Source organism: Ochotona curzoniae, unplaced genomic scaffold (assembly GCF_017591425.1).
Source record: "Ochotona curzoniae isolate NIBS_2020 unplaced genomic scaffold, NIBS_Ocur_1.0 scaffold_1037, whole genome shotgun sequence".
Classification (NCBI taxonomy): domain Eukaryota; kingdom Metazoa; phylum Chordata; class Mammalia; order Lagomorpha; family Ochotonidae; genus Ochotona; species Ochotona curzoniae.
Window position 1 is genome coordinate 2667191 of NW_024467083.1, and position 25909 is coordinate 2693099.

The following is a 25909-nucleotide window of genomic DNA, read 5'->3' on the forward strand; positions in this document are numbered from 1 at the left end:
TGCTTCATCACTTGGCCAAATAATTAAATAACTAAGATTCTGGATATATTTAAGAATTATTTAGGATATGTTATACTTGAGCTTCACTGTTTAGTGCTGAATAATTACTGTAAACCTTTAAAGATGCTAATTAATGGGTATAAAAATGTTATCTTGTGGTCATTGGCAGACATTTTAGGAAAGCTCATGGTAGCTGTTGTCATTTCATTGCAGTAAGACTAAAATTTTACCAGTGAACATTTTTTTTTTACTTTTGATTTAACTCCTTTTTGATAAAATTGTCCACAACAAATTACCTAAAAGTATTTTATTGGAAATAATTCTTTGTATAGGTCACTTAAATTTTTTTTCCTAATATGAGTGTTGCATAAGGCAACGAAAGCAGTCAACTAGAGTGGATTTAAATGAACCAGTCAAGCAGTGTTTCTAAGAAACATTTAAGAGAGTCTTTTAATTTTAAATAAGTTGAAAGAGCCTATAAAAACGTTCTTTAAATCATGCCCAAGGTTATTTATTGACAATTGGTTCTTAACCCAAAATACTGTGCTCTAAGGAAGGAGCATTGATTCAAGGTTATGGATACAACCCTTTTGACTAAGTCTCCATTCTTTTTATAGTTCATTTTTGATACTATGTCAGCTTAAACCTACTTAATTTTAGGCTTTCGGATTGACCGTATGTCCAGAAAAGGGGGCCTGCTTTTTGATGCACAGAGATTCCTATTGAACATAAGTAGTGCTAGATAGGAGACATTTGAAACTTATCCTTCTTCATAAAATTGAAGGATCTGGATTCCTTAATAATGGCTTGAATGATGCTTTCGTTTTTTTTTTTTTAAGTATGCCTGCCATTAAAATTCTTGGTAGAGAAATATAAAGGAAAATAGTTATATCAGTTTTGCTTCTATGATAGAAATTTTGAAACATGTAGTCAGTATGGTTGCTATGGTTTAGAACTAAATATCTTCTTTTTATAAATGATTGAAATAATGTGACTTGTAAATATTTTATCAGTTACTGCTCTGTAACATTGTACATGTGATATGCATAAACTATTTCTGTAGATGTTATGATTTGTAATTGTGGGCTGTATATAATATTGTTACAAGATATTGACTTTTGCAATCCTTGTTTTGGGTTTGTGAGAAGTAAGATAATTTATTTCTTCTTGAGGAGACTGTGTTCTCCTTCTGTAGAGTAGTTTATATGATCGTTTCCTGACAGGAAACGGTTTTTCTAAAGTAGAGATATTACAAAATATGTTTTCATCTGCCTTGAAAATTCATATGCAAAGGGTATGCATTGGTGATCTTTTATGTTCTGTTTGATGTGTTTATCCTCTTAGATTTGCTAGTCTATAAGTAAAAAGTTAAGATTGATTATTGACACTGGCTGAAGTTTGGTGTAATTAGAGATAACTTCATAAATTTTGACTGACAGACACAATGAAGCAGTTTTGTGATATAGATTATTGAGGTGCAAATGGATCTCTGTATCACAAATTAGCCTACATCTGTGTAGTCTTCAATTTGAGTTCCAGCTGAAAGCCAAAATACTGTAAATGCTTTGTTATTTTCACTGTTAGCAATTAATTCAAAGAGTTTGAGTAGTTTGTGAACTTTAGCAAATGAACCCTTTTCAAGACTAGGGCTGGGCATAGATTATGACAGTCAAATCTTAATAAAATAAGAGCTGCTAACAAGCAGATTTTTAACCTGAGGCTTATAAAACTCAATTTCTGTTTAGAAACTGACTCAGATAGCTTTCTGTCTGGTCTCATGCTGAAGTGCCCAGCCCTAATCAAGTGTGAACAAAATTAGAACTGTATAAACCAGTATGATATAAATGAATTTTAGTTGATAAATGTCATCTTATAATTTGTCTTTTGAATTGTCTAACATTAGTAAGCTTACTTTTGTTTTTTCCCTCACTGTGCAACTTTTCCAGGTTTGGACCTTATGAGTCTTACGACTCCAGGTCTTCTCTGGGTGGGCGAGATCTGTACAGATCTGGCTATGGTTTTAATGAACCCGAACAAAGCCGCTTCGGAGGTAGTTATGGTGGTCGATTTGAGAGCTCCTACCGGAATAGCCTTGACTCTTTCGGAGGTAGAAACCAGGGCGGGTCTAGCTGGGAAGCACCTTACTCCCGTTCAAAATTGAGGCCTGGGTTTATGGAGGACAGAGGAAGAGAGGATTACTCTTCCTACAGCAGTTTTTCTTCACCCCATATGAAGCCTGCACCTGTAGGCTCTCGGGGGAGAGGAACGCCTGCTTATCCTGAAAGTACGTTTGGAAGCAGAAACTATGATGCTTTTGGAGGACCATCAACAGGCAGAGGCCGAGGCCGAGGAGTAAGTACAACAGAATCTTTTCAGATTCTTTTCACTAGTCACTCTTTTAAACCCTTTCAAGACCATGTTTTTTTTAAACTAGCATAAACACTGTTGATCCCAGTGTATTTTAAGCAAAAGCTGACTCATAAACATAATTTTTAGGTTCACTGTAAGTTTTTCCAGCACCCTAGTAAGTGGCAGTTTAAGATAATTGTTGATAAAATTGTGCCAAAGCTCCCTTTTTTAAAAAAGGTGAGGATATTAGGTTTGGTCTAAAAGGGGTTAAAAGGAGTTGCATTTTTCCTTGTAAACACTAGCAGTTTTGCTAGTGGGACAGTTTTGAATTATTGTACAAGGTAACTGAACCCTTTTAGAGTTTTTGAGTAGGTTAAAGGTGCAATGTATGATAAAACGCTTATACTTTGCTGCCAATGCCAGCATGTAGAATTTCTTCATAGCTCCCTGTTTCACATTAAACACAAGTTGGTGTTAGAACAGGATAACCTAGCTATGTTTCTGTGGCGAGGGAGTTGATGTGCTTAATAGATTGTAGAATGGGTTTTGGTCAGTATAATTTTTCCCAATTCACTCTCTTTAAAGTATGTCCTATTGTTCTTTCATTTTTCCATACGTCACTAGCTTTACTCTTGCAGTGATTTCCTTTTTGGAGAGATAGTTTATGGTTCCTTCCTAGGAATTAGTAGTTTGTAAATTGTTGCCAAAATGAGTATATATATGAGTCCTCAGGTGCTTCATTTCAGATAAAGAGTGTAAAGATTATGCTTTAGGTTTCTAGATAGCTTGGTTGATGGGAAATTTTAGCTGGTAATTGTATATAGATCGTGGGGTTATGATGTAGTTTGATCACTTGAAAATTATTGTATTATGGCTATAAGATTTTAAAATTAGTTGCTCATAATATTCTCTGCCAAGGAAAATACTTTTGTTAAGCAATGTGGTAGAATACATGTTTTTGACTCATTAACCTTTGCTATACCAGTGTAGTTGTCAATACTTGTATAGAAATTTTGCATTAACAGTTATTCTTGTATGAAATGCATTGCACCTTTAATGGATAAGTAGTGAGGATTTTTCTGCTATGACTTTTAAAATTACCTGGAAACACTAATTTATTGAAATCTAGGCTGGATAGGCATTCCTAAGCATAGTGTACAAATGAAAGCAACTGAAATGTTGCTTTTCCACCAGGCTTCATGATTGTAGGTTGATTGAAACTAGTTGGGGGAATAGGCTTTGGGTTTGGAAACTGATGATCCACTCCAGTTTGAAAATTTGGAATACACTACACATTATCCTCTGTGTTATTTTTAGGCAAAGGACTTTTTCTTAATGAGACTTCAAATATCACTTTTGTTTTCATGACAGTAAAACATGGTTTCCTATACTACCATTCTATTCTGAATGGATGTTCTTTCTCTCCTTCTGATACTGCAGTAGATGAACCTGTAGGACCTTCATTTTTAATCTTCACTTGTACAATTCCCATTGGGTCCTTCTCTTCAGATTATTCCTCAATCTTATAAAAGATTAGCAAGATAAATTTCTATGGACATGTAGCCTCTTGGTGTAGTGGGTTTTGTTATTGAGAGGAAAGCAAGGGACACAAAGAGTCGTTCGGTTGCATGACTCTTCGCCTCTAAACTTTGGCTTGTTGTGCTTCTGGGTCAGAATATTTCTCTGTAGGTAAGAATGTGAATGGAACGTCAGATGCAATTCTTGATCTGAAGTGTGTCTTGGAAGTTGATGCATGGTTATGCTTTAACTCTCCTATTTCATGCTAATGTTCCATCTCGCCTTCTCATTCCCTTTTTCAACAGGGAGACATTCTAAATGATATCTGGATCTTTTTTTTATATCAAACTACAAATATGGTCTTTGTATACATTAGTTCTCAGCCAGTTTTTAGTAAAATAAAGATTTCTTTTAAGGTCTTTTCATGGGAAAACCTCAATTAGGAACTCTGAAGAGGAGTTGTCAGTGAGTTGTACAAGTGGTAATATTCTGACAGGCACATATGTTGTTTATCATCTCAAGTATTTTTGAAATGTAAAAATAAAAAAATTAGGAAATATTCATATTTGTTCCACTGGCAATAAAAATATCAATTCACTGGATTTGAGTTCATGTTATAATTCACAACATTTTTTCATTGTGTGTTCAGAGTGAACATGTACAATTTAGTTATATTCCAGAGAATTTTCAAGTGACAGTTAATTACTAGTTACCGTGAACATTTTGTGTGAATTCACATCTTTGGACAATATGTTAATATTTCTTGATTTCACAAATTTACAGCATATGGGTGATTTTGGAAACATTCCTAGACCCGGAATTGTTGTTGACTATCAAAACAAACCCACCAATATGACAGTTGCTGCTGCAAGAGGAATAAAGAGAAAAATAGTACAGCCATTTAATAAACCCGGAGGAACCTTTATCAAGAAAGCCAAGCTAGCAAAGCCGATGGAGAAGGCAAATCTCAGTAAGTCGCTTAGTAAGTAAAGGAAAGAAATTACTGTTTCCTGGGTAGAATTTTTGTTTTGTTAAATTTAGTGCTTTTAGATTTTATGTATGCATAGAAAAATTGCATAATGATTACAACTTCAGAAAATCTGCCTGTCATTACTAATAATATATATTGGATGACTTCATTATTTTAGAAAACAGTTTGTTGAGATGAGTACAAGTGGCCTTTCATTTGCTTGACTAACTTTTAAAGTGACCACAATGGTTTGACTGGGCCAGGCTAAATATCTGGGAACCCAGTTTCTTGGCCATCACTGCTGCCTTTTAAGGTCCACGTTAGCAGGATGGTAGAGTCAGGAAGTAAGCATCACATTCAATCCAGAATCTTCAGTATGGGATGCAGGCATGTTAATTGGTGTTTTAGCTGCTATGTCAAACAGTCCCCTGCCCACCCCCCCACCCCCGACACTGTGATTCGTCATTCATTAGTACTCAAAGGTACTTTTAAATTCACATGTGGTGCTCCATTCTTTTTCCTTGAATGCTGTGTGGTAGTGCCACAGCATCTTAATTTTTCAAAAGGCCTAACTCATGATCTTGATTCAGATCCCCTTTTTTGGCTGTTAGATGATATTATACATATTGTTGAAGATGTGATTGGTCATAAAATCTGTATTGGGACAAAGAGAAGTTTCATGATTCCTGATACTTGGGAAACTGTTCTAGGAAATTAATTTGCTTTTTAATTTTCTGGACAAAATCTAGAGATAATAATTTATTTTGTACTAAAAATCTAGAATCTGAAAATGAGCATAAAAAGTTTCATTTATGATGGCATCAGAAAGATGGTAATACAAGGGCTTGCACTTAACAAGAGAAGGTAAAATTATACTTGAAAATTATAAGATGTGGAAAGAAATTAGCAAATCTTCACAGAATAGCATATTGATGCTGTAAAAATGACGGTGTTTCCTAAGCTCGTTTACAGATTCAGTGTAATACCTATCAATTCTTGCCAATTTCTTGCTGATTCCAAAATTCTTAGGGAAGTATAAGATCCTTGGCATAGCCAAAATAATCTTTAAAAAGACAAAAGTAGATGGAGTTGTACTTCAAGCTTCAGAATTTGTTGTAAAGCAAGAGTAGTGAAGACTGTTGACACAAGGACAGGCATGAATTGGTGGACTAGAATCGAGGGTCCAAAAATAAGCCCAGACATCTACGATCAATTTTTAACAAGATGTCAAAGACTTTTCAACGGATAAAGAATATTCAACAGGTAGTGTGGGGATAGTTGGATAGCTACATGCAAAGGCTAAAATGCATGAGCTGCAGACACGATGCTCTTTGAGGAAAACGGAGCAACGGAGCAAGTCATGACATGAAAAGCATGAGCAAAAAATGGAAAAATAAATAGTACTTAATCAAAATTAACACTGCTTCAAAGAATACCATTAAGAAAAAGAATACACACTAAAGAAAATAGTTGCCAATCACGTCTCAGATGTAACTTGTATCTAGAATGTATTGAAAGCTCATTCAATCAACCTAATGAAATACATAACCTAATTAGGAAAAATAATGTGAATCGCTATTTCTCCCAAAGGGTTATAAAAGTGGCCAGTGAACACATGATCTAGTGCTCAGTAGTTAGTTATCAATGTGTAGCTTTTCATTACTGCAGTGATACACATGAGTCAATTTTCTAGCAGAAAAGATTTATGAAGCTCACAGTTTTGATTGTTCAGTGTCTCTAGATTAGTGGCCCATTGGCTTCACCCATGTGATGGTAGTGGATGGTGGTTGTGATGTAGGTGCAAAGAAAGGATGGATCATATGAGCCAGGAAGCAGGGACAGTGGCTGTACCCATCTAGGATTTTATAACCAAAAATCTTAAAGGAACTACCTTCCAAAGACACAAATGGGCTGAGCTAAAGACCTTCCACTATACTCACCCTCTTGTAGATCTTAATTGCATTAAATACTAATTAGGGTCTTTGTGTGGGTTTGAGGTTTAAACATCTAAATGAATTTGTTGGCCAAATCATGTTCAGACTTGTACAGCTGAGAAATATAAATCAACTGTTATCAAGTATGTCTTCATATTGTCTAGAAATAAGAAACCCTAGCAAGGGGAGAAAACATAACCTTAGTGCACTGCTAGGGAAATATGAAGTTGAACAGCCACTTTGGAAAACAGCTTTGCAACTCCTTAAGCTATTAGAATTGCCATTTGACCTATAATATTTGTTATACCCAAGAAAAATGAAACACAGGTTCACACTAAAATGTATATGTGGATGTTTAACATCATTTATGGTAGTTGAAGGGTAGAAACAACTCAAATGTCCATGAAGGGATGAATAGATAAACAATATGGCATGTCTATACAATGGAATATTGTTTGGTTAACAAAATGTAGTAAGATGCTGATAACAAAAATGAATCTGGAAGACTGTACTGAATTAAAGCAATTACGAAAGTTCATATATTTGGAACCAATTGATAATCTGCCTGCACGTGCCAGCGTCCCACATGGTCACTGGTTCATGTCCTGGGTGTTCTACTCCCCATCCAGCTCCTTGCTGATAGCCTGGGAAAGCAGCAGAGGGTGTGGCCCGAAGCGTGGGAGACCTGGAAGCAGCTCCTGGCTTTTGGCCTCCATCAACTCTTCTCTGGCCATTGTGGCCGTTTGGAAGGTGAACCAGCAGATGGAAGAATGAATATATCTTTAAAAGATCATATTTTTGTAATTCTATTCATGTGGAAGTACAGAATAGGAAAATCCAGAGACAGCAAATGGATTAATGATTCTTTGGGCTCTTGGCTAAATATTATGGGATCCTGACAAAAATCACAGAAAAAATACCTAGTTTTACTTGAAGTGATGAAAATTTCTAAAATTAAAGGCCAGAGTTGTGATACAGTTAGTTAAACTGCTTTCTGTAACCTGTACATCCTATATGGATGCGGGTTTGAATCCTGGCTGTTCACTTTCCATCCAGCTCCCTGCTAATAATGTACCTGGGAAATCAGCAGAGGACAACCCAAGTGCTTGGGCCCCTGCACCCATGTGGGAGAGCCAGAAGACTGTCTTGATTCATGAAGTTGACCTGACCCCGTTGCCATTTGGAAAGTGAACTGGTAGATAAAACAACATTTGCCTCTCTCTAACTCTGTCAAATAAATAAAAACTTATTTAGTAAAAAGAAAATTTCTAAAATTGTGAGGGACATAAATAAATACATATGAAACCATTGGATTATTTTTATTTTTAGATTTATTTTTATTGGAAAGCAGAGTTACAGATAGAAGAAGAAACAAAGATCTTCCACCTGTTGGTCACTCCCTAGATGGCCAAAATGGCCAGAGGTGAGCCAGTCCAGAGCTGGGTGCTAGGACTTCTTTCAGGTCTCCTGTGTGGGTGCAGGGGCCCAAAGCTTTGGGCCATTTTCTGCTGCTTTCTCAGGTGCATTAGCAGGAAGCTGGGTGGGAGGTATAGTACTTGAACCAATGCCTACATAGGATATCAGAGTTGCAAGTGTAAGCCCCACATGGCACACTTTAACTGGGTAAATTTTGTAGTGTGTGAATTGTATCAACAAAGCTTCTTGGAAAAAGTTCAGAACCAAATTACACTATTCCTTTAGTTTTGTCCATTGTCTTTATTTGGAAGCTATGGAGGAGAAAGAGAATGAATGTCCTGTTCTCTAGTTTACTCCCCAAATGCTCACAACAGCCAGGGTTAGAGAAGCCTGAAACTAGGAGCCAGGAACTCAGTTCAGTTCTCCAAGGGATCCAACTGCTTGGCCAATGGCCTGCTGCCTCCCTGTAGCAAGCTGGAATTCAGACTGGAGCCTGAGCCATCCCTGCCAGCTGTACATTTTGGATGTGCACTGGCATGTGGAGATCTCTACGGATTTCAGTTAAAAAGAAAATGTTAAGAGATGAGAACTGCATTCGGTCTGAAAAGGGAGTGCTGATGACATGGTACAACATGAATGAACTGTAAAAACAAGCTATCCAAAAAAGGCAGCAGACTGTATCATTCTGTTTGTATGAAATAGCTAGAATCTTCAAATCCATAGGAATAGTACTTTGGAGAGTTTTAGGAGTGTGGCCACTTGCTTAGTGGTCATGGGGCTTTATTTGGAGTGTTGAAATTTGTGGAACTGCATAATGTTAATGATTGCACACTCTTACTTGGGTCTTAGCTGCTAGGCTAAGCCTTTGCCCTTCTTGCAAGGTCAAGTTACTTGAATGTTTCTTAAAGTGTATGTATTCAGGATGATTTTCAATGGTAGATCTTACTGTTTAGAATAAGGATAAGAGAAAAATGAGTAGGTTTAAAGAACAATGACCAAGTAAAAGAAATACAACAAAATTCTCAATATTCAAATGAGGTCTTTTCAGTAATGGTTCAGAAATACAGTGGATAGTTTCAAACTCTTTTTAACTTGTTTTTCTGATGAGTAAAATTTAGCTATGCTCATTAAGTGGAGTTTTTTAATGCCTGTACTTCATGAACTTGTTGCTTTGAAGACAAGAATGGAAAATTGGTTTTTAGCTGTGCCCCCTTTGTCTGATATCCTAGCAAAAACTGATCCTAAAAACGAAGAAGAAGAAAAACGACGAATTGAGGCTCGACGAGAGAAGCAAAGGCGCCGAAGAGAAAAAAACAGTGAGAAATATGGAGATGGATACAGGTTTGTGCTAACTGGAATCAGAATATTGGGCTTATTAAAAAATAACTCCCTGCCAACAAGCAAATTCTTTAGTTGGAAACTGAAAAGATTTGTAAGGGTCAAGTGAAAAAAGAATTGAAAGAAAATGTTGGGAGCACTTTTCATTTTTGATGTTTATATATAATTACTCTTTAGAAACCATAAGAAAAAAGATATATTCAGAATGGTAGTAACAATAGAAAGTATCCAGACTATGGTGTTCTTTTTTTTTTTTTAAAGATTTATTTATTTATTGGAAAGTCAGATATACAGAGAGGAGGAGAGACAGAGGAAGATCTTCCATCCGATGATTCACTCCACAAGTGACTGCAACAGCCAGTATTGCGCCAATCTGAAGCCGGGAACCAGGAACCTCTTCTGGGTATCCCACACTAGTGCAGGGTCCCAAAGCTTTGGGCCATCCTCAACTGCTTTCCCAGGCCACAAGCAGGGAGCTGGATGGGAAGTGGAGCGGCTGGGATTAGAACCGGCGCCCATATGGGATCCTGGCACATTGAAGGCGAGGACTTTAGCCAGTAGGCCAGCAGCCGGGCCATATGGTGTTCTTAAAAAGAAATATGTATCACTCTCACCATGGCCTCAATGGTAAGGACTGGGCCAATTGCAGCCAGGTGGCTGGAGCTTCTAGGATTCTCATATGGTTATGGGGCCATCTTCCACTGTTTTCTTATGTGCAGTAGCAGGGATCTTGAACCAAAATAGAGCATTTGGAACTTGAACTGCTAAGAGAGCCTAGAATTGCAGGCAGAGGTTTAATGTGTTTGCTACACTGCCAGCCCCAGAAATAATAGGGAATATTCAGGCAAACCTGAAAAGTACTTTTAAGGTTGCTTCATAAAGGTCATGGAAGATGAAATTAAAGATAAGCTCTAATACAAAAATATTGAGATCCATGAGAAAATTTTTTGGTAAAATGCATGTTAGGAACTTTTGAACATTTTTTATATGATTTCAGAATTTTGCATCGCAGTTTAATCTTTTGATTCCATTTTGTATGAATTTGTTGAAGTCTGTTAGGTAAAATGTAAGCTGTGTAGCGAAAAGAATACTAATAAAAACTTATTTTTTCTTCCATTCAAATACATGTTTACTCTCTAAGAATTGTTTGTTCAGTGTGAAAAGATTTAAGTGCTTGAATAAAAATATATAGGTAGATGAAACTGTCTTACTGATTTGAAAGGCAAGAATCGACAGAAATAAAGTTGCCAGAGATAGAGGCAGCTGTCCCATCTTCTGGATAGCTCCCCTGATTGCTACAACTGCAGATGTTTGATGAAGAGCTTTTAAAGTGTATGAGTTTTCTTCCAAATTAAATTAAGATATTCTCAGGCCCAGCACAGTAGCCTGGTGGCTAAATCCTTGCCTTGCATGTACTGAGGTCTCGCATGGGCACTAGTTCGTGTCCCAGCTGCTCCAGTTCCCATCCAGCTCCCTACTTGTGGCCTGGGAAAGCAGTGGAGGATGTGCTAAAGTCTTGGCACCCTGCACCCACTTGGGAGACCCAGAAGAAGTTCTTGACTTTGGATGGACTCAGTTCTGGCCAATTCGGCCACTTGGGGAGTGAACCAGTGAACAGAAAATCTGTCTCTCCCTCTCTCTATATCTGCCTTTCCATAAAAATAAGGAAATCTTTAAGATACTCTCACTCGGTCTTGCGATATACATAGATGTAAACGTTTTTTTGTTCCAGAATAAAGTTACCTTTTTAAAAAGATTTATTTATTTCAAAGAGTTAGCATGAGGAAGAGAGAGATCCCTTCCATTTCCTAGTTCATCTCCCTAATGGCTGAGTTGTCCAAAACTGGGCCAGGCTTAAACTAGGAGCCAGGAATTTCCTCCAGCTCTCCCAACTGGGTACATGGGTCCAAGCACTTGGGACATTCTCCAATACATTAGCAGGGAGCTCAGTTGGAGGTGGAGTAGCCAGTACTTGACGTGCCTTAACCTTTTAGGCTACAACATACCCTCAATAAATTTGCCTTCCATTTCATTTCCCTGAGCTTTTGTAATCCTCTCATTTGCATTTTTCCATGCTAGAGCTGTTAGTCACCTACAGTGTTCATCAGGAGGCAGGATTTGATCACCCAGCAGTTCCATAGGAATAAATTGTGGTTGTCTGTTGAGCCACCTGACTTTATACATATATGGTGCACTAGTGGTTGAAAATCTTAAGGATGAAGCAATGAAATAAGTTGTAGAATTTTGGAATTTGAGAACATCGCGAGGTTTGCTTTTAATGGTCTGGGTTTAGAAGTGTGTTTTTATAGATGCATTGATCCCATTTTTCTTACCCAGAAGAAGCTCGAAGCTGGGCCAGAAATACAAAGGTGAAATAATGACTTTTCCAGCCAAAGGAAGTTAATCAAAAAATAGAGGAAAGGAAATCACTTGTGTTGGTAAAAAGTAGTTTCAGTGGTATATTTTTATAAATCAAGATAATTTTCAAAGAAAAAACATTTTCATTTCAGAATGGCATTCACATGTTCATTTTGTAAATTTCGGACATTTGAAGAAAAAGACATCGAACTACATCTGGAAAGTTCTTCACATCAGGAGACATTAGATCATATTCAGAAGCAAACCAAGTTTGATAAAGTAGTTATGGAGTTTTTGCATGTGAGTAGCATTTTCTAAAGGATGTGCATTTTATCTGATGTGAATTTCTTCAGTTTCCCTTGTCTCATTGTGTTTCTAGAAATTTAGTTATTTAAAGAATTACTGAAAAGTTAACCCCTGTCCCCTCTCCCCCCCCCCCCCAAAATTAACCCATAGTTAGATGTGAATCCTGGTATAATCGAATTTGGATTTATTATTTTATTAGTCATTTTGCAGTTGTCATGGCAGTTCTGGAATAGATATCCAGCACATAGATTCTTCTGACCATCATTTATTGCTGTAGATTCAAATACCATCTATTGAACATCTACTGTATTGGTAGGATGGTAGTAGGTACCTCACACCAACTCATGTTTACCATGAAAGGTCAGGGCTCAGAACAGTAATGTGACAGTATGAGGTCGTTTAAATGGAGATCCTCAAAGTCCAGTGTGTGTTCAGTATCCATATTATCAGTAGGTGATCATCAGCCTAACATTGTTTATTGGATATCTGAGTGATGCTGTGTCAGGTACTGGAAACACAGTATCAGCAAATCAAATAATTAGAAACATAATGTATTCACACTTAGATGATTCAGTATAATGGAGAAGCCAGGAATATAGAAGTATATATATTGGAAAAATGAGAAAGTAGTAGGAATGCCAAAAGCAGGGGCTTGAGCTTGATGGATTGCTAATTGTAAATAATTGAATTTTGGCTGAAGTGATGAAATTACTGGCAAGTTAGAAATAACTGATTATTCAAATCTCAACCTTCTAAATAAAATTCCCTTAAAATATATTTTCTGTAGTTTCTTACAGGCTTTAATCATCATTTGTGACTTAAAAACACAGCTGCCCTGAGCTGTCCTCTGACTTATCTAGCTTTTTCTTGTTAAAGTTAGTTTTATTTGAAAGAGTGGTGTGGGTGGGTTGAAAAGAGCACAAGCGCAAGAACACTTCTTCTGCAGGTTCACGTATCAAATGGCCACAGTGGCCAGCAGTGGGCCAGGCTGAAGCCAAGAACCAGGACTTGAGCCAGCACTGAGGTCATCCTTGCTGCCTCCCCAAGTGCATTAGCAGGCAGCTACATCAGAACATTGGGGAGTTGTACCAAAGGCTGTATGGGATGCTGGCATTCAGATAGTGGCATGCACAAACATTTGTGCCACAATGCTGGTCCCTATAGTTCTTTCTTCCTTCCTTTTAAGTTGGAAGTCAGATATACAAAGGAGGGAAGACGGAGGAATTTCCTCCTTCTGATGATTCATTCCTCAAGGGGTCCAACAGTTGGTGCTGAGCCGGTCAGAAGCCAGGAGCCTCTTCCAGGTCTCCCACGCGGGTGCAGGGTCCCAAGGCTTTGGGCTGTCCTTGACTGCTTTCCCAGGCCTCAAAACGGAGCTGGATGTGAAGTGGAGCTGCTGGGATTAGAACCAGTGCCCATATGGGATCCTGGCACATTCAAGGTGAGGACTTAAGCTGCTTGGCTACTGTGCGGGGCCCTAGCTCTTTTTTTTTTTTTTAAGCAATTAAAAAGTGCGTGTTAGCCTATGGAATTGTATGATAAAATTGAAATGAGAGTGGGGAGAGACATGTAAATTATTCATAAATGTGAGTGGAGGGCCCAGTGCGGTGGCCTAGTGGCTAAAGTCCTCACCTTGAATGCACTGGGATCCCATATGGGCAGCAGCTCCACTTCCCATGCAGCTTCCGGCTTGTGGCCTGGGAAAGCCTTGTCACCCTGCACCCACGTGGGAGACCTGGAGGAAGTTCCTGGCTCCTGGCTTCTACCATTGCAGTCACTTGGGAAGTGAATCATTGGACAGAAGATCTTCCTCTGTCTCCTCCTCTGTATATCTGACATTGCAATAAAAATTTAAAAAAAGAAATCTTTAAAAAAAAATGTGGATGGAGAGACAGACAGACAGAATATGAATGAGTGTCTTATACCTGTTGGCTCACTCCTGAAGTTCCTGCAGCAGCTATGCTAGTCTGTGCTGAAGCCCGGAACTGAAGCCACGTCTCCCACATAGATTAACCCAGTTACTTGATCCATTACTGCCCCCTTTTAGGTGTCTGTTCCTAGGAAGCAAGAGTTGAAAGCAGAGCAGGGACTTGAATTTAGATACTTAACATGAAATGCAGGGTTCCTAAACTGTGTTTTGATTGCTATGACAGTGGCCTCTCCCAATGTAGTTTTCTTTGCTGTCTTTCTTTGTATACCTAAAATGCAATTTGGAAATGGAATAATTTTGATAAATTTCTAGTAATCTCTTCAACTAGGTTTAAGATCCTTCAAGACCATGTTTTGCCTTACAGAGGATAAGAATGTTGGAAACTGGATTCTGTTTTGTTTTTTAGGAATGTATGGTAAATAAATTCAAAAAAACATCTATTCGTAAGCAACAGGCAAGTAGTCAACCAGAAATAATCAGAATAATTGAAAAAGATATTATGGAAGGTAAGTGTTTAAGCAAGTTTTATAAATTTACCTGGACAGTTTATATTTCCTAATAAGTGTTAATCTAAATGACAAACCTTGTGGGTGTATGTTACAATTTCACTTGCGGTAGCCCCAAAATTATTTATTAGAAATGAACCATTTCCTGTTTTCATATTGCAAATTTATCTACATGCCATTTATCTCCATCACTTCAGTTTAAAGAAAAAATCATCTTTTCCTCTGGGTGAAAAATACTGAACTCTGGTTTTCAGTCTTTCTCTTGAGCTATGAAGTTGCTTTTATTTGACAAAGCGAAAGTAATGAAACAAAGAAAACCATTTACCAAATCTCTATATCTGTTTGTAGTCTATTTCTTAAGCATTAATTTTTTCAGATCCTTGTGTATTTTCATGACAGTTGCAATATTTTCCCAGGTAGTTGTTTTTTTTAACTTCCATTCTTATCCCTGATTTTACTCTAGGAGCTTACTACATGTCAGGGTTCAAATACCCAGGCATAACAGAAAACTGTTTTTTTCTTTCTTCTTTCCTTCCTTCCTTCCTCCTTCCCTCTCTCCCTCCCTTCCTTCCTTCCTTTCGTTTTTTTAAAGTACTATGCAATACCCAGCTGTGCTGTTTTTCTCTCATTCCTTTTCATATTTTTATATCTTTACCTATAATGAACTTGATTTATTTTGTTTTCCTTTCCCATAAATTTGTTTACTTAGGGGGCAATATAGAGCAAGAGAGATCTTCCATATTTTGGCTTACACTTCAAGTGACTACAGTGGCCAAGGCTTGGCTAAGTCAAAGCCAGTAGCCTGAAATTCCATTTGGATCCCTATCGGGTCGAGGGGCCCGGGAACTAAGGCCGTTTTCTACTCCTTTCCTGAGCATATTTGCAGGGAGTTGGATTGAAAGTGGAGCAGTGGGGACTCAAAGCAGCACTCCTGCAGAATGAGTGGCTTAACTTCATTATGCCATCATTTTGTGGTACATTTTCAAGATGCTACAGACTAATCGAATATTCTTTATGAATCTGAATGATACCTTTTCCCCTTTCCTTTACAGTACATGTTTATAATCACAGAATTTCTTATTTTATCTAAACAATCAGTATTTGCTTTCCTTTTATCTTATACTTTTGAAAGGATAGAGTTATAGGCCACAGAACATATTTATATAACATGATGAAGAAAGACATTTCAATTAGACATTAGAATTTTAAAGGATACTTGTTTGAGAGGCAGAGTGTATGCATGGCATATGCTTCTATATTCAATTCACAACGTATGTACATGCAATGGTTGGGCCTGGATCAGGTTAAAGCCAGGGGCTAGAAACTCCTAGGTGGGTGTTAGGGACCCAACTACTTGGGCTGTCAATTGCAACCTCCCTTTATGCATGTTAGCAGGAAGTGGGAATTGAGAATGGAGTCAGAACTCAGCCACTCAGGCAAAATGTCTGTGTCTTTATGATTTGATTAGCTACACATATTTTCAAACATATCTGTGTAGATTTATGATATGGTAGAAAAATTCACACCTATTCTCTGACCCTTTATTGGGAAAAAGGGTAGAATAATCAAGGAAACTAGTAAAACCTTGAATCTTATCATGAATAAGAATATATGGGTCTAAAGGATGATTGATTTTTTTCAAAATGTTTATTTTCATCAACTTTAAAGAGAAAAATTGTCCATTCTTTGGGTGTCAGAGGCCCAAGCACTTGACACTCGTGCTGCCTCCTAGAATGGTGTTGGGACTTGATCTAGCAGTCTGATATGGGATGTAGTCTTCCCGGGCAGAAGTTTAAGTCATTGCACCGCAATGCCTACCCCAGCACATGCTGCTAATAATTGGATTCTTTTTGTAGGTGTCACTGCAGATGATCACATGATGAAAGTGGAGACTGTTCATTGCAGTGCTTGCAGTGTCTATATTCCTGCGTTACATAGTTCAGTCCAGCAGCATTTAAAATCTCCTGATCATATCAAGGGGAAACAGGTAAATATTGATTAGTCTTAAGTTGTAAATTGTTGAATTGTCTTTCAGTTCTTTTTGTTCTAAGGCCATTGTTTCATGCCTATCAGTAAACAATCTTACCTAAATTTGAATCATTATAAGTATATTCAGACCATGTGGAGCAAAAGCTAGGATTGTGGGTTCTGGAGCAAGACTTTGAATTTCTGTTTAGTAGTGAAATGTATTGATTAGCAGCTAAGATGCTTTGTCTAAGCTTGCATATCTATAAAAAAGATGGACAGTCATTCTTAATGTAATTTTTAAGGTATGAAGGCAACTGTTGTACTACTTGCTTCTTTTTAATAATTTAATTTTTGATGACGTTTATGTAGTTGTGAAGGATGTATGCCCATGTTGACAACTGATTAGGGTGGGGGGAGTGGATGAGATGATGCCCTTTTTACATTTGCATTTGCTTTTTTTAAAGTTGGTACAATATAATTTTTAGAGTATGTGTGTGTTAAAAAGGAAACATTTGATTATAACTGGGTTTTTTTTTTTTGCAGAATAGGTTAAATAAACTTGAAAACTAGAATTATCAGTTTTAATACTGTTATAGTCGATGAATAGAATATTCCTGATACTTTACTACCTCCACCCCCAAGATTGATTTATTTGAAATAGCAACTAAGAGATGAAAAGGCAGAGAGATCTTCTGTTGACTGTCACTCCCCAAATTGCCTCAGTGACCAGGTGAAAGCCAGGAACCCTGGAACTCCACCAGGATCTTCCATAGGGGTTCCTTGAGCCCACATAACTTTCAGTCTGCCTCTGCTTTCGTAGGTGCATTAGTTAGGTAGCTGGATTTGAAGTCAGCCACTGGTTTTCAAATAGGATACCAGTTTTGTGTGTGGTTGTTAAATCACTGTAGCAGTAGTGGACTGTTACATTAATATATTTCTGCTTCTGTGTTAGCTAATTTTATTTAGTCAATTTAAAAAAATTATTATTATTGGAAAGTCAGATATAGAGGGGGGAGAAAGAGTGAGAGAGAGGAAGATCTTGTGTTCACTAGTTTACTCCCTAAGTGACCGCAGTGGCCAGAGCTGAGCTGATCTTAAGCCAGGAGTCAGAAACCTCTTTACGGGGTCTGCCATGTGGGTGCGGGGTCCCTACTGTTTTGGGCCGCCCTCGACTGGGTTCCCAGGCCACAAACAGGGCTGGATGGGAAGCGGGGCCGCTGGGACATGAACTGATGCCCGTATGGGGTCCTGGGCATGCAAGGCGGGGACTTGAGCCACTAGGCTGCCGGGCTGTAGTCAGATTTGTTTTAAACAATACAAATTTGTGTTGCGAGAAACTTGTTCTCTTGAAAAGCGAATTGAAAAATTCAATTGTTTGAGAAGCAAATTGACATTCTCAGATTGAGTGTGCAGAAATAGATATTTTGTATAGAGTGAACCTCATTTTAACCTATGACTCCTTTAAGTACTGTTTTTAGTCTTGTGTCTTAAAATTCCTGTCTGACACCTTTTGGCAATCAGACATTTCATATTGCTGTATTTATATCATAGAGTCTGGTGGTAACAACAATCTAGAGAAAGACTAATAACTTATGGCATAAAGTATTTTTGGTAACATGAAAATCAGTGATTGGAGACTGATGCAGGTGGCCCACTCAGTAAACTACTATCACTCCTGCAACTCCAGCATCCCCTGTGAGTTGAGTGCTTGTTCTTATCAGTTTGCTCCACTAGCTCTCTGCCAGTTGTCTGAGAAGGCAGCAGAAAGTGTTGAAGTTCTCGGGCCCCTGCTACCCATGTGGGAGACCCAAAAGAATCTCCTGGCTCCAGATTGTATCAGCTCAGTTCAGCTGCAGCTATTTGGGGAATGAATGTTGGATCTCATCTTTTTTTTTCCTTTCTGTGTGTGTAAATCTGCCTTTCAAATAGAAAAAAAATCTTTAATTTTTTTCAGTAATTGGAAGAGGAGAATGTAGAAGAGTGAAAAGGGATACTATATAGTGTTTAGTATGTGGGTTAAATATTTTTAATTAAAGCTGGTCAGTTTATTGAATGTGCCTTGTTTTAATCCATTGGTGATTTAGATTATGTCACAGTATCTACCTATGTCGCTCTTTACCTTGGTTTGTTAGAAAATCATGACATGTCTTTAATTTATTCTCATTGTGCTTTGTTTTTTTATAGGCTTATAAGGAACAAATAAAAAGAGAGAGTGTCTTAACTGCTACAAGCATTTTAAATAATCCGATAGTGAAAGCACGCTATGAACGTTTTGTTAAGGTAAGGTTTAAGGACAGAAGATTTTTAGTTAGTATTGCCATATTTGAATGGTAATAATAAGTAGTAATAAACCTTTATGATATTCACATACATCACATGAATAATTTTACTCAGTACCTTTGCTATAAGTAAAGACCTTTTCCCTGTAATGGTTGAAATTGGGCAAGAGCAATTTCTTGCTCTCTGTTTCATGCTGTGTTTCTGGCTCTCAGTGGAGAGATAAAGAGACAAAAGATAAAATGTTGCTTAGAATCATTGTGGGACCAGTACATAAGTGTATTTTGAGAGTTTCTTGGGAAATTGTAAGGATAGTTCTTGGGTAGAGCTGCCATCTGACTTCCAATTATATCATCTATTTGAAATTGCCAGTGACCCAGTTGTCACATCTGAGGGTCTTTAAAGAATTGAGCATTATTATTTTAAACATAAACAAATCAGATAGGTGGAACAATCTCCAAGAAGCCTTATGCAGCTTTAATAATGACATATTTTTCAATCCTCTGTTTCCATCATATGACACTGTTTTCAGCTTCTTTTTGAAGCAGTTTTGATAGATGGTATTTTACTCTCCTGGTTCTCCACCTACACCAAGTGTCTCTTTTTTTTTTCTGCCCCCAAGTGTAGACATTTTCAGTTTTATCCTCAGCCCTGTTTTTTGCATTTTTAGTCCTGCTTCAGAACTATCCCATTTGTATTTTTTTCCTGTGTGCTTTATGCATACAAGTCTTGGGATTTTCTTTGTATCATGGCTGCCTGGTAAACTTTTAGATGTCTTTAATTCTAAATATATTTAATATTCACCTACATTCCCTTTCCTGATTTCAATTTTTGTACTCTGTTAATGCTGGCACCACATCTTTAACACATTTCTCTTCCGGGCTTTTAGGATAGTCCTTCAGTAGTAGTTCTTTCTTTACTACTCTGCTTCATCCTACACGTTCGGTCTGCTTCACCCTATGGTATAAAAATCAGTTGCAGTTCTTTCTTAATAGGCCTTGCTGCCTCTTCATTTCTTAATGCATTTATAATCTTCTCTGATGGTCAAACGTATGTAAAATTTGTTTTAGGTGTGGAACTTGAATGTTAAAATGTGTGACTGTTAATGTTTACTGAATTAATTCTTTGTCTGTTTTTGTTTGCTTATTTTTAATTAGAAGTAAGGCATGGTAGGTAAGACAAGGTACTTGATTTTCATTTCCATTTAACGTATGATTTCAGAACTTCAGTTAAGGAAATATAGACTTTAAGACCTCCAGTTTGTAGAATATCATGACTTACATTGTAGGTAAGTAGGTACTCAGTAAATATTTAATGGAAGAGTCTGTTCAAATAATTATTTTCATGGTACAACAAGTTAAAATTCCATGGATGCAAAATAGGTGTTCCGATTTTAAAAGCTACTTCTTATGTTTTTAGGGTGAGAATCCTTTTGAAATTCAAGACCATTCTCAAGATCAGCAAGGAGATGATGAAGATGAAGAAAAGATTGATGAACCTGTAGAAGAGGAAGATGAAGAGGAGGAAGAAGCAGAGGATGTGGAGGAAGCAGAAGCTGCAGAGGATGTTGGAGAAGCTGAAACAGGAGAGGAAGTTGGAGCAGTGGGGGCAGCGTGGGAAGAGGAGGGAGGGGGAGAAGTGGAGGGAGGGGAAGAAGCAAAGGAAGAGCCTATTGACTTCACTGTTGAATAGCTTGAAGAAAATTAAATGTAAAGCATTAGATTTAAAAAAGCTTTAAATCTCAGTGCTAATATGGAAAAGGGTAAGAATTTAATATTTTAAAATGAGTTAATATTCATGTTGCATGCATTCCACACATTAAAATTTGTTTTATATAATTTCTAAATGTTTGACATTTGTTTAATAAAATGAAGGTAAGACTATTTTAGTTTAGTTTTTATAGTTACCAAACAGATCTGATAAATTGTTTGTATAATTTTTAAGCTTGATTTTTATTACTTTATTGATGTTAAGGATGATAGATATGTATTGTAAGTGTATCTGTTCTAATCATTTGAACTTAAAAGCTGCTCTTGAGTGAATATTCAAGTGTGCATTAATTTTTTGAATACTTACCCTAGAAGAGAGTAATTGGGCAAGTATTTTGTGCTCTGATTGTGTATTTTTTTACTGCATTGGACATTGAATAGTAATTTGCGTTAAGATACGCTTAAAGGCTTTTTGTGACCATGTTTCCCTTTGTAGCAATAAAATGTTTTTTATGAAAACTTTCTCCCTGGATTAGCAATTTAAATGAAACAGTTCATCAATTAAATGACTATTTACAAATCAAGATTTGCCTTAATGTATGAATTCAGTTCAAAAGTATTAATAATCGAAGACTTGAAGAAATTTTCTTGATCATCATATTTTTTAAAACTATGGCTAAATATTTTTTTTAAGCATTTCAAATGGAGGTCAGTCTGTAAACTGGCCTTGTTTATACTTGTTTTCATTTGTTCCTTTTCTCTGTGCCTGTGTCAAATCTTGAAATCTTCCTGAAAATACATTTGAATACAAATGAGTTTTTTGCAGTTGTGTTAGTTCTTTTGTCATGTAGAATGTAGCCCTTAAAAAACTAATTTCATTTGTTTGCGGATGAGAGGAAGATACCCTGTCAACTGATTCACTACCTAAAAGCCTAAACATTCTGTGCTGTGCTGGGCTGAAGGCAGGAGCTATAACCCCAGCCCACCTGGGTAGAATACTCATCGCTGCTGCCCACGGGTCTGCATTAGCAGGGAATGGAGTCAGGAACCAGATTGGGGAGTCCGACTCAGACACGTTGCTGTGTGGTACAGGCATTCTGCGTGGCCAGGTGTGTGTTTTTTAGACTAGACTCGACAAGTAAACTTTTAAAAATTCTCTGCTTTTAAAGTTGTGTTTGATATTAACGGTTGATAAAACTACGTATTCAAAATAGAGTATATAATTAGCAGTTGATCATTTTAAAAATTGATTTTATTTTTATTGGAGAGGCCGATTTATAGAGACAGAGAAGGCTCTTCCATCTGCTGGCTCATTCCCCACGTGGCTGCAATGATCAGAGCTGAACTGACCAGAAGCAAGGCTTTGGCATCCTCTGCTGCTTTCCCAGGCCTTAAGCAGGGAGCTGGATGGGAGCTAGAGCATCCAGGACATGAACAGGGCCCATATGGGATCCTGTTGCATTCAAGGTGAGAACTTCAGCGGCTAACCTATGGCCCTGGCCCCAGGTATAGCAGATTTTGATTACAGTTTGACATCTGTTGATGTATAGTAAATGGAGTCATAGTGTTAGCAAAGTGCCCCGGTTCCTGGGACAGAATATCACAAAATAACAATTTGTCTCATACCTGGATTAGTTGGCAGACTCAATTGGGGGAACTTACGGGCCTGGAAGGAAGATTTGTAGCAATGGCAAATTCGGCAGACCCTGTCACCATTTGAGGCTTGCTCAAATTCTTCTTGGGTTTTTCTTGTGTTTTTAATTAACAGAAATTAGGATCTGGTGGAGGTTCTGTTGATGGTGATAGATGGCCCCTCTGGTAACAAGGAAAGTGTGAAACAACATGGAGTATGGGAGAGACCATAAACACCTCTTGTTACAGGAATGTAAGGCACAGCTTAGGAAAGTTCCATATCTGAATGGCCTACTGGATCCCAGTCACTGCATTCTAAAGTTCCAAATTACAGAAACAATAAGGAGTTATGGTAAGAAAGAAAAATCTGTAATAGAACTATAAATCAGGAATCAGATCTTGGTGAAAGCAAGGGAGACAAAGAGCTGACAACCATGCAGAGATGATATTAAAGGATCACCTCCTGCAGCAGCCAGGGCTGGGCCAGGCCAAAGCCAGGAATCAAGAGCTGCTTCTGGGTTTCCCACATGGTTCCAGGGTCCCAGGGACTTGCTGATGTTCTCTTGGGCACATTAGTAAGGATCTGGATCAGCAGTGGAGCAGACCACAAACCAGCACCCATATGTGTGCCAGCACTGCAAGCGGCAGCTTTACCAGCTCCACCCTGCTGCCAACCTCTGCCTCCAATTTTGAGGCAGTTGTGAGGGGTTGTCTGGTTGCCAAGCCAGACAGTGTTCTTGCTGTCTCAGGCCAGTGCTGCCAGTGCCGCCCACAGAATTTCTTAAAGCTAAAGCACATAACACAGCTTGCTGTTTGCCAAAGTCAAGATAAGAGCATATGTGCAGAGTGTAAATATAGGGGTTGCCAAAGTATGGTAGTGTTCCAAGGGTAACTTGCATACCACACGTGATTTTGATTCCTCAAGTACAGAAGACAGGCAAAGAAATCTGCTGTCAGTCTCCCACTTTTCCTACTGATTGGTCCTCCATCCTTAGGAATTTTTCACGCCAAGTGACTAAATAGGAGCTGACAGTATAGTGTGGTAGGCTAAGCCTCTGGCAGTAGCACGAGCATCCCACATAGGTGCTGGTTTCTGTCCTGATGGCTTGATTTCTGACCCAGCTCTGATAGTGGCCTGCCTGGGAAAGCAGTGGAGGCTGGCCCAATTCTCTGGGCCCTGGAGACACGGAGGAAACTCTGGGTTCCTGGCTTTGGTTCAGCTCAGTCCCTGCTGTTGCAGCCATTTGAGGAGTGAATCAGCAGATGGAAGATCTGTTTCTCCGAATCTAACTTTCAAATAAAACTAAAAAGCCTTAGATGATTGATTTGAGAGTCGATCAAGAAACAACAAGCATTTAAGGGAAGGAACAATATGAAAGGTAGCAAACTTTAATTTTTTAAGATTTGTTTTATTTGATATGAAAGAGATGAGGGCTGGATAGGAAGCAAAGCGTCTGTGACACAAACTGGGTCCCATCTGGGACGCCATCCTTGCAGGCAGTAGCCTTGATTTATGGGGATTGGGACCATTGGCACTAAAAGTCGCATTGACCATTAGGCCTACAGGCTTGTACAGTTTGTTAGCCAAGCAAGTAAAGCAGCAGTTACAAAAGCAGAAGTTAGAAAATTGCGGTTGGCAATGAGCCATGCTTGCTCCATTTTGATTTTGATTCTACAATGGACAAGTGGGTGTTTCCAAGGATAATTCTGCCATTCATTTCACCTTAAAGAAGGACTTATCTATTCAGACCCTGCGATCCAGGAAATTCCATAGATGGCACATATCAATCAGAAAACATTCCTGCTACAACCCTCATTCTACAACTTTATATTAAATCAGTTAAGGGACGAAAGGCATCACAGAAGGAGAAACGTAAAGATCAAGGAAAGAAAATCCTAAACATAAATTCCCACTACACTCATGGACTAAACACAGTGTAGAAGCAACCAACAGAATGGGAGAAAATTTTTGCACACTACACAAGCGAAAGGGGACTAATATCCAGGATTTACAAAGAGCTTCAGAAACCCAAGGACAAAAAAAAAAAAACCCCCACCAAAACAAACAACAACCCTGTAGCAAAATGGGCAAAGCAAATGAACAGATATTTTTTTCAAAAGAACAGATTCACATGGCTAGCAGACATGTGAAAAGATGCTCAGGATCCCTAGTCATCAGAGAGAGAAAAATGAAAACCATGTTGAGGTCCCACCTAACTCCAGTAAAACTAACAACACCTGCTGGCATGGATGTGTGGAGAAAGACATCCTCCTTCACTGCTGGTGGGAGTGTAGGCTAGTACAACCACTGTGGAAATCAGTATGGATAGTGCTTGGAAAAGTGCAAACAAACCTGCCATATTACCCAGCTATCCCGCTCCTAGGAATATACCCAGTAGAAGTGAAATCTGCACATGAGAAGGAGATATGTAATCCTATATTTGCAGCAGAACAATCTATAATAGCAAAGACATGGAAACAATCCAGCTGTGCATTCAAAGAAGAGTGATTAAAGAAACTGGTAATCTGCTCCATGGAATATTATTCAGCTTTAAGAAGAACGAAATTATACTATTTACAACTAGGTGGTCCCAAATAGAGACCATTATGCTTAGTGAAATGAGTGAATCAGAAAAGAACAAATTCCATATGTTCTCTCTTACATAAGGAAACCAGCATGGAAAATGTAACTTCAATAATTTGATCCATACTGTTTTTGTTTTTTTTTTTTTTTTGGCTATATCCCATGTGTTTTGATGTTTTTTATTTCAGTTTTGTTTATTTCAAATACTTTCTTTTCTCTTGTCGAATTCATTGCTGGCTCATGGATTACATGGTGGCATTATTTTTCCCTAGAGAGTTTTGTGTTTCCTTTTTGTCACTCATGTTTTGGTTACTCAGTGGTGCGTTTTTTCAAGGTGCTGTAATTTGTTGTTGATGTTGTGGTTTATGTTCTAACTCATACCAGTTGTTGACCTTGTTTCATGGCTTCTCGATTATGGAAATGTATAGTGATGGGATACTGGGGTCTACCATATCCAGATATGCAACATGCATCCCTACTTCCAGACGAAAGATGGATTCCCAATGAAAATGTTGGACATGTGTAAACAATGGAATGCTGGACTGTCTGACATTGTCTTTACCAGCAATGTCGAGGCACACTTAAATAACAGACTGATGGAATTATAATTCTTTTTTTTTTTAAGATTTATTTTGTTTATTGGAAAGGCGGATATACAGAGGGGGGAGACAGAGAGGAAGATCTTCTGTCCAATGATTCACTCCCCAAGTGACTGCAACGGCCGATGCTGTGCCGATCCAAAGCGAGGAACCTGGAACTTCTTTCTGGGTCTCCCATGCAGGTGCAAGGTCCCAAGGCTTTGGGCCATCCTCGACTGCTTTCCCAGGCCACAAGCAGGGAGCTGGATGGGAAGTGGAGCTGCTGGGATTAGAACCGGTGCCCATATGGGATCCCAGAGCGTTCAAGGTGAGGACCTTAATCATTATGCTATTACACTGGGCCCGGAATGATAATTCCTTATGAAGGACTGTACTAGTGTAGTAAAATGGGGAAAATTTGTTGGGGTGTGGTTGGAGTTTGCAGGGAATCCCAGTCTATACAAAATTGTACCACTTAATAATTCAAAATTCAAAATAAAAAATATAAAAAATTATTTATTTTTATTTGAAAGGCA

General features: G+C 38.1%; 1 protein-coding gene across 2 annotated transcripts; it reads left to right on the forward strand.

Annotated features, from left to right (window-relative positions):
* Nucleotides 1-6: 6 nt before the first annotated feature.
* LOC121168319 (DBIRD complex subunit ZNF326-like) lies at nucleotides 7-21392 on the forward strand. Of its 2 annotated transcripts, XM_040998290.1 has the most exons (8): nucleotides 7-2352; nucleotides 4651-4849; nucleotides 9417-9528; nucleotides 12036-12183; nucleotides 14526-14625; nucleotides 16482-16612; nucleotides 18778-18873; nucleotides 20290-21392. In XM_040998290.1, the coding sequence occupies exons 1-8, from the start codon at nucleotides 2173-2175 to the stop codon at nucleotides 20560-20562; spliced, it is 1239 nt and encodes a 412-aa protein (XP_040854224.1). In that variant the 5' UTR covers nucleotides 7-2172; the 3' UTR covers nucleotides 20563-21392. The 2 variants fall into 2 exon arrangements, with proteins under 2 accessions (XP_040854224.1, XP_040854226.1); XM_040998292.1 differs by lacking the exon at nucleotides 7-2352 and having other exon boundaries at nucleotides 2367-4837.
* The last annotated feature ends 4517 nt before the right edge of the window (nucleotides 21393-25909 follow it).

Excerpts from the sequence above, each read along its gene's own strand:
- LOC121168319 (XM_040998290.1), top strand. The coding sequence starts at position 2,173 with ATGGAGGACAGAGGAAGAGAGGATTACTCTTCCTACAGCAGTTTTTCT. Across the intron at positions 12,184-14,525 it reads TAGTTATGGAGTTTTTGCAT|GAATGTATGGTAAATAAATT; the intron begins GTGAGTAGCATT and ends TTTGTTTTTTAG. Across the intron at positions 18,874-20,289 it reads GCTATGAACGTTTTGTTAAG|GGTGAGAATCCTTTTGAAAT; the intron begins GTAAGGTTTAAG and ends TTATGTTTTTAG.